This window comes from Chenopodium album, chromosome 7 (genome assembly GCF_948465745.1).
Source record: "Chenopodium album chromosome 7, dcCheAlbu1.1, whole genome shotgun sequence".
Classification (NCBI taxonomy): Eukaryota; Viridiplantae; Streptophyta; class Magnoliopsida; order Caryophyllales; family Amaranthaceae; genus Chenopodium; species Chenopodium album.
The window spans coordinates 3,537,712-3,550,993 of NC_137840.1; the positions used below are offsets into that span (position 1 = coordinate 3,537,712).

The following is a 13,282-nucleotide window of genomic DNA, read 5'->3' on the forward strand; positions in this document are numbered from 1 at the left end:
ATCTCCTGCTTGGTTTCTTTCAAGGGAGGAGAGCATTTATAGTATGATGGGGCCGTGGGGCCGTCTGAACATGATACAGCTTAGCATAAATTAATACCTTGTCTTATTAATAATGCCTAAATTAAATTATTGCATTCAAGTTTGATTGTGTTAATTATTAAAGAATGAAATAATTAATAATTTTTGAAGTTCAACTTTAATCGTTAATTTTATTGATAAAAATATACTCCGTACTACACTATTTCTTATTGTCTATGATTAATTTGGGAAATAAATACGCAATAGAAATTCAAATTCGTCTGAAATAAGAAAAACATTATACAAGCACAAATTAATTTTATATGGAAATTGGTTAGTCAATTATTCATGGTTAATCTATAAGTAATAAATAAAGTACATGGAGTAGTTATACTTAAAACATAATAAATTCTTTTCTTCTCAATCTTAACTATTTTAACATTTAATTATGTAATCCATGCTCTAACTACTTTCTTCGGTTGTGTAGGAGTTCTCTTCCTGAGGAAGGTATCAATGCTCTATTTTTCTCTGAAAAAAAAAATTAAAAAAAAAAAAATTACTCTCAAGGTGAAAAAAAAATATTATAGAGTACTTTTATTTTTGTCCAGCTACAACAATTTCTCATGGATGAACCCAGCCTAGCCGGTTGACCCTTTGGAAAGGGGAAGTGTGTGTTATGTTTGTGAGATTGTTTATATAAACTCTCTCATTAAACCAAAACTTGATAAAAAGAATGAATTACATAATACGGAGTAAGGGTCTATTCGATTCAGCTTAATTTCACTTTAGTGCAGTTCAACTCCAATTAATTGAGTTTAGTTCAACTCCTAATTTCCTTCTCTCATAAACAATTCATTTCAGCTCTATTCAGTTTAATTCAGCTCCAATCAGTTCAGTTCACTTCAGCTCCAATCAGTACACTTCAGTTCAATTTAGCTCAGTTCAGTAATGTAAACAAGCCCTAAGGCTGTTCAATCTTTTACAAAAACTTTTTTAATTAACATTAAACTGAATATATAAACACGATAGTCTGTTTTTAAAATAAATGGACCCTTTAAAATAGGGGTGAGCATGAGACGGGTATCCATACTGTTAGTATTAACGGTTCGGGTAATCGATAACCAATATCACTAAAAGTGATATCCATAAACCGAACCAATACGATCAAGATATTGGTATCCAAATTGGATGTCGAACCGAACCGATACAATCAAAGTCGGATACCTTGATTATCAAATTGGTTATCGGATACCCAATAAGATATACAATAATGATAATAAACTTAATAATATAGTTATATATTATGATATCATTTAACACTAATTAACAACACCACCACATGATCTTGACTAAATTATTAATAATATTACTAATCATTCATATTATGATTAAAGTGATTATGGAGTAAATTAAGAGTTTGGATTTTAGAAAAATAAATTTAAGTAGGAAAAAAACAAAAATTTGCTTATCCGATCGGATTGGGTAACCATTAATTTTAGAATAATACCCAATAATCACATCCGATAATAAATTATTAGAATGGGTACTCAAACCGTTATAATTATCGAATCGGATATCTTAAAACGGTTACTAATATTGGGCTTGTTTGACATCAGTTTTGGTTTTCAGTTTTCAGTTTTTTTGAAAACCAAAAACAGGAAACAAGAAAAAAGTGTTTCCACTTTTCTGTTGTCAGTTTTCAAAATTATCATAATTTTGATAAGTTTATATAATTTTTGATTTATTATGGGACACATATCATATACTTTTAGAAAAAAAAAAAAAACCGAAAAACAAAAAACCACAGCAATGCCAAACGAACCCTAAATTTTCATATTTTCGATTTTTCCAATAGTTTTACTCTACCCTACTACAAATATCGTATTCATAGGACAAAACAACTAGTGGAATAATATAACTTTAGATCACAACTAGTCATGAGCTCATGACTCTCATAGAGTCAACTATTGCTTGTCTCATCGTCTCCGACGGGCCTATGCATTACAACGTGTTATACCAAAAGAGTCATTTTATCTTAAGAACTTCAAAAACCCAAACTTTAAAGATTTTATTATAATATTAATAATTGACGAACATAATTGACTAGCACGTTGAAGATGAGAGATAGTAGATACGGAGATACCAAATGCATTAGTTTTCAATTCGGGTCAATATGTTGGGTTTGGGTGGGGGCTTGGGGCATGAGACTAGTCGAATTAGAATCATGTTAAAATTATTATGTCAATTTATATATATATATATATATATATATATATATATAGAAATGGGATCATATGAGACCACATCCCTTATGTGAGAACCCTATTATATGTGAGGACTAATTATAACCATTGGATCAATTACATCCAACGGCCACAATTAAATCCTGGTCAAACAAAACTCCTGCATTTTTTCCCTCTTCTCCTTCTTTCACGCGGTATTTTCTCTCTCCTCACCATTTCTCTATTTTCTACTCTCTTTCTCTCTGCTATTCTCTCTGATTTTTCATCACTACTCCTTCAATCTTCATCAATTCTTTGTCAAGGTGAGTTTATTGTTTATATTTTCGTGTTTTTCAATTAATTTTAGGTCACATTCACTTACATTTGTTGATTTTCGTTTTGATTTTTGTTTGATTTTCGCTGATTTCAGCTCACATTGTTTATCAATTTGTGTCGATAATGTTTTACTTTGTTTTTTCATTGATTTTAGTTTTATTTTCGTTTTTTTGAGTAGTTATCAAGTTGATTTTGCTTATTTTCGTTATTGTCCAGTTTTTTCGTTTTTTTGGTAACCTAGAAATCACTGATAATTTGTGCTATTATGTTGATTTTAGCTTGATTTTAGGTGTTTAATTATTTTGTGTATTTTAATTTGATTTTTGTTTACTTTAGTTCTCAATTATGTTTTATTTTCTGGTTTTATCTTATTTTTTTGTTTGATTATAGCTTTATTTGAGTATTTATTAGTTGATTTTAGTTTTAATTTTGCTTCATATGAGTAATTATCTTACCTTTTCTTTGTTTTTTTTGGAAACCTAGAAGTAATTGCTATGGATTCTGCAAATGTTCCTCAAGAAAATACAATGTATGTGTTTCTGCTCATTTTATTTTTATTATTTGAGTTATTATTAATTTTGTTGTTGTTGTAGATTAGTTGATGAGTTGTATTACTTGTATGGGAGTTCTTGTAGATTAGTTGATAACTTGTTCATTTTATGTTTTGTTGTTCATTTATGAAATATTAGCTTTTTAATTGATAGTTACAAGCAATAAAAAGTTGTAGATTATGTTGGGAAGTAATTTTCAATACATCTAAAACTGCCACTGGTTAATACTTGTATGTGAAAGCAAATAGGAAAAAAAAAAAAAACAGTTTAAGATGGGAGTACAGGGCTCTCATCTCTTTTGTTTGTCTTAGAAATTATCACAATCAAAATTCCCTGTGCAATGTTATTACTATTGTCACCACAAAGCTACCAACTTCGTCGTGTACTTAGTTCGGCTTTTCACATTAGAAGCTAAGAAGCTGATAGTTTGAAGGCGTTTTACTGTTCGGCTTTTCACATCAGAAGCCTAGAAGTTATTTCATTATGTTGCACATCAGGTCTTAAAGTAGATATCAGTGAGAAAGAATTTGAGTTTAAAAACAAGTTCTCTAACTTCTTCACAACTTTGAAAGTAGTTGATAACTTGTTCATTTTATGTTTTATTGTTCATTTTAGCACTAAGTATTTGCTCATTTGACAAATGAGCAATTAACTATTTGCTCATTTGAGAAATGAGCATTTAAGTTTTTGTTCATTTTGTTAAATTAGTAGCCAAGTATTTGCTCATTTGACATCAAGGATACCTATTTTGTTGAGCAGGACATCTGTTGAGACAGATTTTGCTGTTAATGTTGGTGAGCAAGATGCAGCAGGGGCAGGACAATTAAGAGTTATTGGTGGTGACCAAGATGCAGCAGGGGCAGCACAGTTAAGAGTTGGTGGTGACCAAGATGCAGCAGGGGCATCACAGTTAGGAGTTGTTGGTGGTGACGAAGATGCACCAGGGCCAGCACAATTAGGAGTTGTTGGTCGTTCTACACAGCCACAATATAAAGAAATGAGTTACAAGACAAGATCTTCTAATGACAAAGGAAAAATGGTTTTAAAGGACACATTAAAGAAAGAAAAACAAATGATTAATGTAGTGGAGATGAAATCCAGCAATGAATTGCAAGGTTTGAAGTCAGGCAATGAAGTGGAAGGTTTGAAGTCTCACATTCATGGGACATTGCATAGTCGGATGTCACCCTCATCCATTGTTCAAGTTATGGAATCAGTTTTAGTTTCACAAAATCAGTTGAAAGCAGTTAGAGATATAGGATTTGGGTCGATGGAGTTTTTGAAGGTGACCCAACTGCCTTTGCGGTTGGGTTTATGGTTGGTGCAGCACTTTGATGCTAAGACGTGCTCATTAAATATTCCTGATTCTGATCCTTTCCGTATTACTGAAGACCATGTGCATGAAGTTCTTGGGTTGCCAATAGGGGGCATAGAGATTGATAAAAATAATTTTTCCAGAAATAAAAAAGTCATTTAGCAATGGAAAAAGCAATTCCAAAGCAACTCACTCTCTATCAAAATAGGGGAGCTTAAAGAGTTTTTGAAGGAGCATAAGTCAGCTGGTGCTATGTTCAAACAGAACTTTGTAGTTCTTTGTGTGTCTACACTGATGGATGGTAGTCTTCTTATTTTTATTATGCTCATTTTACTTTCAATTTGCTCATTTTCAATTTAGTTTGCTCATTTCTATTTTATTTTTCTCACTTAAATTTCTATCTGCTCATTTCTCTTTTGTTTTGCTCATTTTTTTGTCAGGGAAACAAAACATGAATATTAATTCTGATATTCTTACATTTCTTTCTGATGTTGATAAAATCAAGGACTTGAATTGGTCAAAGTATATCCTTGATTCTCTCGTGAAGGGCAAGCTTTTATGGGAAGAACGTCCAACTCGTTCTTTTCCTGGGTCTTTATTGTTTCTTATGGTATTACTTTAATTTTTGTTTAATTTTAATGTAGTATTTCTTACTTATTTTTTATTTTTAATTACTAATTTTTCTTTTCTTACTTGTTTGTAGTTATTATATGTTGATCAATTTGTACTTGAGGAAGTTTGAGCTGCACGTGAAATTCCAATCTTGAAAGGGTGGACAACAGCTATGTTGTCAACACGTGAGAAATTGGAACTCTTTAAAGGGAGGCTTGGAAATATTCGTGCTAAAAAGATTGATGCTGGTTCTTTTAGCATGATACAGCCTAAAATGGTGTTTAACTATAATTTTCTGTTTTATTCTTTTCCTTTTTATCCTACTTTTTTTAACTTTTTTGTTTTTTATTTAGGAAAAATTCATTCCTTTTGAAGTGGAAACTCAAGTAATTGCCAATAAGGTAACCATATATACTGTAATATTCTATGTTCTTTTTGGAAATGACCAACTAAATTTTTGCTCATTTGTCTAATGAGTAAGCAATTACTTGCTCATATTTGAAATGAGCAAATAATTTTTTGCTCATTTGACAGATGAGCAAATTATGCAATTGGTTATGTGTTATAAGTAAGATTGGTTTATATTTGTTAAGATATTTGCTTTCAAACTTGTTCTAACTTTCTTTTTTTGTTTGTTTGTCTTTAGGAACAATCTGATCCAATTCGTACAAAAAATGAAGAAAGTGAACAAGATCCAAAGAAGGTATTTATATGAGTTTTCTGGAAACCAATATTAATTTTTTGTTCATTTGTCAAATGAGCAAAAACTTCAATGCTCATATAAAGTTCAATTTGCTCATTTTTATATGACTTTGCTCATTCCATATCCACTTTGCTCATTTCATTTCCACTTTGCTCATTTCATATTTACTCTTCTCATTTATATTTATCTTATTTATGTATTTTTTTATTTTTTTTTTTTTTTTTACAGAAATGCCTTATGGAGCTTGCAACAGCATCTACAAACCTGGTCTTGGCATACATGCATTTCAGTCAAAAACATGAAACTGCCATCAAGTATTTTCCAAACAACGAGAAGATATAAAAGTTGAAGGAAGATGCCATGGGCATTTGTGATGAGTATAAGATGAACTCCAAAACTTTGACTGAAGATAATACTCTTTCATTTAGCCAAGATGAAGGGTATTGGCAAGATCCAGCAGTAATTGAAGCTTGGGATAGGTTTTCTGAGATTTCAAGCAACAAAAAGCATGCTGAATCTTCAATCAATGCAATGGTTGTTCATCCAAATGAATCGGAACCCATTGATGTTACTAAGATTGCTTCTGAAAGTGTTCAGATAGCAAGTTGTATCCCAGATGTTGGATGTTCAGATAGGGCTGCTGAAAATGTGTTAAAAAAAATTGGAGATTCAAGTTTCAAATCTGCTTCAGGACGTTCACTTGCCAAAGAATCTGGAACTCCTACATTCAGTTTAGGAGTCTTTTCTCAAGAAACTGATTCTCCCCCTAGCAATGCGCCTACTGAACCTGTAGTTGCTTCTGTCAGTGCACAAGTTGGTGCTTCTGTTGCTGATGCTTCTCAAGCTGTTGGTGATGCTCTGATTGCTAATCCTCAAGATCTCATTTCTGATGCTCAAGAAGCTTTAATTGTGCATAAGAGAAAAGGTGATACTGAAAAGAAGAGTTCTATTCCAAAGAAACGCAAACCTCAGCCATCAGTGCTTCTTAGATCACCTTTTAAGTCCCGCATTATGATAATTTACAATCCATTATCACCAGTTCAGATGAGTGTCTTGAAGGCAATGTTTGCTGATGATAAAAATCGTTTGTAAGTATTTTTTTTATCTATAGAATTTATTATCTTGTACATTAACTTCCATTTGTTTTAGACATACTAACTTTCTTTATTCTTTTTATGCAGTGAACCAGTATTTAATGGAGAGAATGGTCTTGAAATTTTGAGAGTACATCTTGAGAATCTTTATAATAAATATAAAGTTGATACAGAGATCATTAATGCTTGGTGTAGCATTCTGAATTATAATGAGCAGTTTAGAGATCCAAATTCTCCTGCTCGTTTCTTTTTTGACCTTAGTGCTACCGTAAGTTCAAATTCTTTCATTTATTTTGTTTTATTGAATTATTTTGTTTTTTTGTTGTAATTAATTTTTTTTTCTTTAACATGTAGGACTGTCTTATTCACTATGAGATAGATTCTGTTGCCCATCGGAATAAGATGTTTTTTGAGGTTGCTGAGAATTTGTACATAAAATCACTTGTACCACACAAGGATATTCAACTTTTTTTCTTCCCAGTTTATGAAGAAGATCATTACTATTTGGTATGTTTTAACACTACCACACTAAATGGTAATATCGAGCTTTTTGATTATAACGAAGATGCTGGAGATCATAAACAGCTTTTAAAACATTTGGTATGGCTTAAAAGTTAATCTTTATTCACATTATGTTTGTTTCTTTTACTTGAATGATCAGATTTTATTATGTTTGCTTATTTGATGTTTTAATTTTCAGAGAACTGCTTTTTCAAACTTTATTCAATGTGAAGGAAATGTACAGAGTTCTATTTTGGCAAATGATATCAAGCGGATGGAAATTTCTGTGATTAATGGTTCATGGAAGTCTTCGGATAAAAATCATTTGCATTGTGGAGTTGCAGTGATGAGACTCATGGAAACATACATGGGTTGTGCAAAGTGGGATCCTGGTTTGAAGAAAAATAATGTAAGTTTTTTAGATTAGTCTCATTAATAATAAGATGTTTTGGTCTATTTGCTTACTTTAAAGAAATGTTTGCTCATTTCACAAATGAGCAACTAATTCTTTGCTCATTTGAGAAATGAGCAATTAACTTTTTGATTATTTGCTAAATGAGCAAGAAATTATTTGCTCATTTGACAAATGAGCAAGGATTTACTTGTTCATTTCATAAATGAACAAAGAAATGTTTGCTCATTTCACAAATGAGCAACTAATTCTTTGCTCATTTAAGAAATGAGCAATTAACTTTTTGATTATTTGCTAAATGAGCAAGAAATTACTTGCTCATTTATCAAATGAGCAAAGAAATGTTTGCTCATTTGACAAATGAGCAAGGATTTACTTGTTCATTTCATAAATGAGCAAGGATTCCTATCAAATGTTTACTTTAATTTTGAGGTCTATGGTCCATTAATCTAGCAATACCGTAGGCCATTGCCTTACAACTGCAACTTGTGGTGTTACTTTTACATGTTTGCTCATGTTATTGAAATCTCCTTAATTGTATAGGGTTTGATTATTTTATTTGTTTTGCAGCTGATAATCTTGACTAAACTTCGTGAAAAGTACACCCTGGGAATAATTACAAGTGAAGTGAACACTATTCAATCTGTTAAAGAAATTGCTCAGAAGAAGAAAAAGCAAAGTAAAGTTTCTGTTGCTGACAAAGAAGAAAATGCTGAAAAAGAAGAGCCTGAAGAAGAAAAAGTTCAAGGAAGAAAGAGCAAAAGACTGAAGAAAGCTGAATGTTAGGGAATTAAATAGTTAGTAGTGATGATTTGTCTTTTTTGGTTTAGGGAATTGGGTAAATTAAGATTTTATCTACTTTTAAGTAGTCTTTGAATGATGTAAAACTGATTTATAAACAGATTTTCTCAATAGAAGCCTACCCTTTTTTACTATAGTGATGATTATATTTGAATTAAAATTCAATTTTTTATTTGTTTTTACTTCACATACCTTGTTATATACAACCAGTGTTCATTTGAAATATTCGTTCATTTGTTAAATGAGCAAACAATGAGCAAACAGATGTTTGCTCATTAAATGATAGATCAATGAATTCTTGCTCATTTGATAAATGTTCAAAGAATTTCTTGCTCATTTGATAAATGAATAAAGAAATGTTTGCTCACTTCACAAATGAGCAACTATTTTTGCTCATTTAAGAAATGAGCTTTTACCTTTTTTGATTATTTGCTAAGTGAGCAAGGAATTACTTGCTCATTTGATGATTAAGAAAAGATATGTTTGCTCATTTGACCCAAGGAGAGCTGATTTTGGACTGGGAGATGAAACAAGAGTGCAATTGTTCCAAGTTCATATAATAGCTAATTTGCTCACTTGCCAAATGAGCAAATAATTATTTGCTCATTTGACAAAATGAGTAGTTAACTATTTGCTCATTTGATTAATGAGCAAGGAATTATTGCTCATTTGAGAAATGTTCAAAGAATTTCTTGCTCATTTGATAAATGAATAAAGAAATGTTTGCTCATTTCACAAATGAGCAACTATTTTTTCTCATTTAAGAAATGAGCTTTTACCTTTTTTGATTATTTGCTAAGTGAGCAAGGAATTACTTGCTCATTTGATGATTGAGAAAAGATATGTTTGCTCATTTGACCCAAGGAGAGCTGATTTTGGACTGGGAGATGAAACAAGAGTGTAATTGTTCCAAGTTCATATAATAGCTAATTTGCTCACTTACCAAATGAGCAAATAATTATTTGCTCATTTGATTAATGAGCAAGGAATTATTGCTCATTTGAGAAATGAACAAATATTTAGTCACTCATTTGAATATGTTCTATTTACAATTCAACAATATTGCAAAGCATTAAACTATGATTAGTACAAAATTAATAATATATTATTAAATATAAAAATTCAACAAAATCTTATATGTATATAAAAGTACCATTACACTTTTTTTGGACAATTTCTAATATCATGATGACTCAATTCACCACAACCTCTACATAATCTCTTCTTTTTTTGGTTTTGTTCTACAGCCTTTTCTTTTTCTCCCTTAAGCCTTTTTGCACTTCTACCTCTTGTTTCAACATTTGACACATCAGTCTCAGTCGCTTTCTTTTTTGATGTCTCTTCATTTGATACATGAACTCCAGTCCCTTTATTCTTTGAAACTTTTGGAGGTTTGACAATTATTTCAGTTGGCACACTAGCTCCAATCAATAGCTCAATGTCTTGCTCTTTGTTTTTTGCACTTCCAGCTGTTGTTTCATTATTTCTTGCAATCCTCTTTGCTTCCAAATCCTTTCTTATTCCTTGAAGATTTATCACAAGGTCTTGAATATCTTCATCTTTGCCTTCTGCCAAACTTACACAAGTGTGTATCTCTGACCATAAATCATTTAACAATTTTTTCTTGTCTATTATATTAGCACATTGCTCCAACAGGTTTCCTCCCAAGTCAAAAATAGGTTTCTTTAATGCCATAGTAGTCCACCTGTGTAGCATATACTGCCCGGGAATGGTTTCAAACCTTTTTGCTTTCCAAACCCAAATCATATGTCTACATGGAATTCCTTGCCTATAAAATAGCTTGCAAGAACATGTGGTGTCATAGTTAGTTGGATTAAACACAACATCAAATGTTCTAGTCCGATTTCCTTCACTTACTGTTGCAACTTCCAATTCATTTTCTTTCTTCAATTCATCAACACCACAAGAAAAACAAGCAATTTCAACCTCGTATTGAAATTCATAAAACACAGAGTTAGTATATAAATGTGAGGCATGCTTTTCTATCCCTAGTGGTGTTTTGCACTCAGGATATTTGTGCTTTGAATCATTATCATTCTGACCTTGAGTGTGTCTCTGGGCATCAATTGCAGCTTCATATCTCAAGTAAAACTCAACAAGTGACACATGAGGATTGATAAAGGAGCAGAAAAAGTTGTTTTCACTTTCGGATCTTGATGTTGTACGCATTATTCCTCCAAGGAACACATCTCTGAAATAGGCCGGAATCCACTTGTCTCTTATCTTGTACATATAACCTAACCATTCATGTTGTTCCAAGTGGTATTCAATCATCACCTTGTTCCACCTTTCTTTAAACTCAGCAGGTTCAATTTCAAGGTGCCAAACGCAAGCACATAATTTTTTTAGGAAACCAGTTTCTTCTTGCATGATTGATTTCTCCACCTTATCTGGTAACTTTTTCATTATGTGCCACATACAGAACCGATGTTCAGTCTTCTTAAACACACTTTTAATAGCAATTTTCATTGCTGGATCCTGATCTGTGATCATACAATTAGGTTCATTCCCACCCATTGCCTTGAGGAATGATCTGAACAGCCATTCAAATGACACGATATCTTCCTTTGCTATGAAACCAGCAGCAAAATTAATGCAATTCTTATGATGGTCAACGCCTGTAAATGGAGTAAACACCATATTGTACCTGTTTACACATACAAAATATAGTTTAAATGATCAAATAATTTAATACTCATTTGAAATATTATCAAATAATCAATTGCTCATTTGTCAAATGAGCAAATAACTCAATGCTTATTTGTGAAATAAGCAAACAATTCTTTGCTCTTTTGTCAAATGTGCAAATAATTGAATGCTCATTTGTCATATGAGCAAATAACTCAATGCTCATTTGTCAAATGAGCAAACAATTCAATGCTCATTTGTCAAATGAACATGTAATTCAATGCCCATATACATACTCTTATCAAAGAATATTAGACTTATGGGGATATTCAATTTTCACATAGAAGTAATGAGCAATTAAACTAATTTTATTTAAAACAAAGTCATTAATTTCAGCAAAACTAGTAATAACACATAAATGAATTACCTATTGGTTTGGTATGTGGTATCAAAGGATACCATATCACCAAATAGAGCATAACTCTTTTTACAAAGGGGGTCTGCCCACAATGCTCTACAAAGACAATAATCTTCATCCATCTCAAAATCAAAGAAAAAAGCGCTCCACATTAGCTTTTTGTTGGTAAAGTTATCCACGAACATTTGAGCATCGCTTCCTTGAATGTATGCTTTTAAATCTCTATGAAAATTTTTGAAATCTTCCTTAGATGCACCAATGTTTTCATATCCTCCAACAATTTCCTTCATCATTCGAAAAGTTGTAACGGGACCAATATTCACCTATTTAAAGAACAAAACAGTTTGTCACATGAGCAAATAATTCAATGCTCATTTTTAAAATGAGCAAACAATTCAATGCTCATTTGTCAAATGAGAAAAAAATTATTTGCCCATTTGTCAAATGAGCAAACAGCTTTTATTAGAACATACAGAGAATTCATGAAACATAAGAGAATTCGTGAAACAATTCAATGCTCATTTGACAAATGAGCAAAAAATTATTTGCTCATTTATCAAATGAGCTAACAACTTTTATTAGAACATACATAGAATTCATGAAACATAAGAGAATTTGAAAGTGTTACCTTAGAATTATTCACAATTATTTTTTTGTGTAAAATGTTCATTTTCCTTCCTTCTTTTTGGAATAGATTGCAGCTAGGTGTATAAAGTGCATGAGTATGTCCCTCATGAAATTTTGTCACTATGAATGTGTTATCATCACAATGCTTTAGGACAATATGTGCCTTGCACCCAACACGAGTAACGAGTCTCTTCCTTTTGATTGAAGATTTTTCTTCATTGTTTTCCCCTTCCTTGTTATTTAAATCTTTTTCTACAGTAGTCTTTCTTTTTTCTTTGTATCCTTCCTTATTGCACAAGATATACTGATATTTTAATTCTTTGCTTCTTCTTTGTCTTTTAGTTGTAGACTTCCTTGTATTGAAACCAGAAGCAAATGCATAGACTTTATAAAATTCAAGGCCCTCTTCAAGATTATTAAACTTCATCCCTATAGCTGGTTTCAACTCATTGGGGCATATTGGATGCCATTCTTTTGTTCCTCCAGGAGTGATCAAAGGTGCTACTTTAGGAGAAACTACTATTGTAGGAGTAGTTGGCACATTTGTGATGGTACTTGATTCACTCTCAACTTGTTCGTTGTTGCTCATCATTTGTGAATATGCACCTCCTTAAACACACTTAAACACACACATACACTCTTAATAATTAGAACTGAAATCAGATTCTTAAACAAACTTACACACACACAGACATAGATACACACTTACACACACACACACTTACACACACACAAACACACACACACACACACACACTCAATAATTTCATAATCTATAATTATAACTGAAATCAGTTTCTGAAATCAGAATTGCAAGCAGAAAGAGGAGGGGGCAGGGGGGGGATAGGTTTGCTCATTTGTCAAATGAACATGCAATTCAATGCCCACATATATAAACTCTTACACTCAATCACACTTACACTCACACTCACACTCACACTCACACACAGACACACTGTTACACTCACTCACACACACACACACACACTCTCTCTCTCACACACACACACACACATACATACA

General features: G+C 31.9%; 2 protein-coding genes across 2 annotated transcripts; one reads left to right on the top strand and one right to left on the bottom strand.

Moving 5' to 3' along the window:
- Positions 1–6,831: 6,831 nt before the first annotated feature.
- Positions 6,832–8,602, top strand: LOC145640800 (uncharacterized). The gene is made up of 3 exons (XM_081692034.1): positions 6,832–7,451; positions 7,552–7,761; positions 8,335–8,602. The coding sequence occupies exons 1-3, from the start codon at positions 7,254–7,256 to the stop codon at positions 8,548–8,550; spliced, it is 624 nt and encodes a 207-aa protein (XP_081548160.1). The 5' UTR covers positions 6,832–7,253; the 3' UTR covers positions 8,551–8,602.
- A 1,118-nt stretch (positions 8,603–9,720) lies between these two features.
- Positions 9,721–12,635, bottom strand: LOC145640801 (protein FAR1-RELATED SEQUENCE 5-like). Its single transcript, XM_081692035.1, has 4 exons — positions 12,261–12,635; positions 11,642–11,955; positions 9,925–11,233; positions 9,721–9,879 (listed from the first exon to the last, which is right to left on the bottom strand). Exons 1-4 carry the CDS (start codon positions 12,300–12,302, stop codon positions 9,721–9,723), a joined length of 1,824 nt encoding a protein of 607 aa, XP_081548161.1. The 5' UTR covers positions 12,303–12,635.
- Between the last annotated feature and the right edge of the window lie 647 nt (positions 12,636–13,282).

Excerpts from the sequence above, each read along its gene's own strand:
- LOC145640800 (XM_081692034.1), top strand. The coding sequence starts at position 7,254 with ATGTTTTTTGAGGTTGCTGAGAATTTGTACATAAAATCACTTGTACCA. Across the intron at positions 7,452-7,551 it reads AACAGCTTTTAAAACATTTG|AGAACTGCTTTTTCAAACTT; the intron begins GTATGGCTTAAA and ends TTTAATTTTCAG. Across the intron at positions 7,762-8,334 it reads CTGGTTTGAAGAAAAATAAT|CTGATAATCTTGACTAAACT; the intron begins GTAAGTTTTTTA and ends TTTGTTTTGCAG.
- LOC145640801 (XM_081692035.1), bottom strand. The coding sequence starts at position 12,302 with ATGAACATTTTACACAAAAAAATAATTGTGAATAATTCTAAG. Across the intron at positions 11,234-11,641 it reads ACCACATACCAAACCAATAG|GTACAATATGGTGTTTACTC; the intron begins GTAATTCATTTA and ends ATGTGTAAACAG. Across the intron at positions 9,880-9,924 it reads CAAAGAATAAAGGGACTGGA|ACTGATGTGTCAAATGTTGA; the intron begins GTTCATGTATCA and ends AAAGCGACTGAG.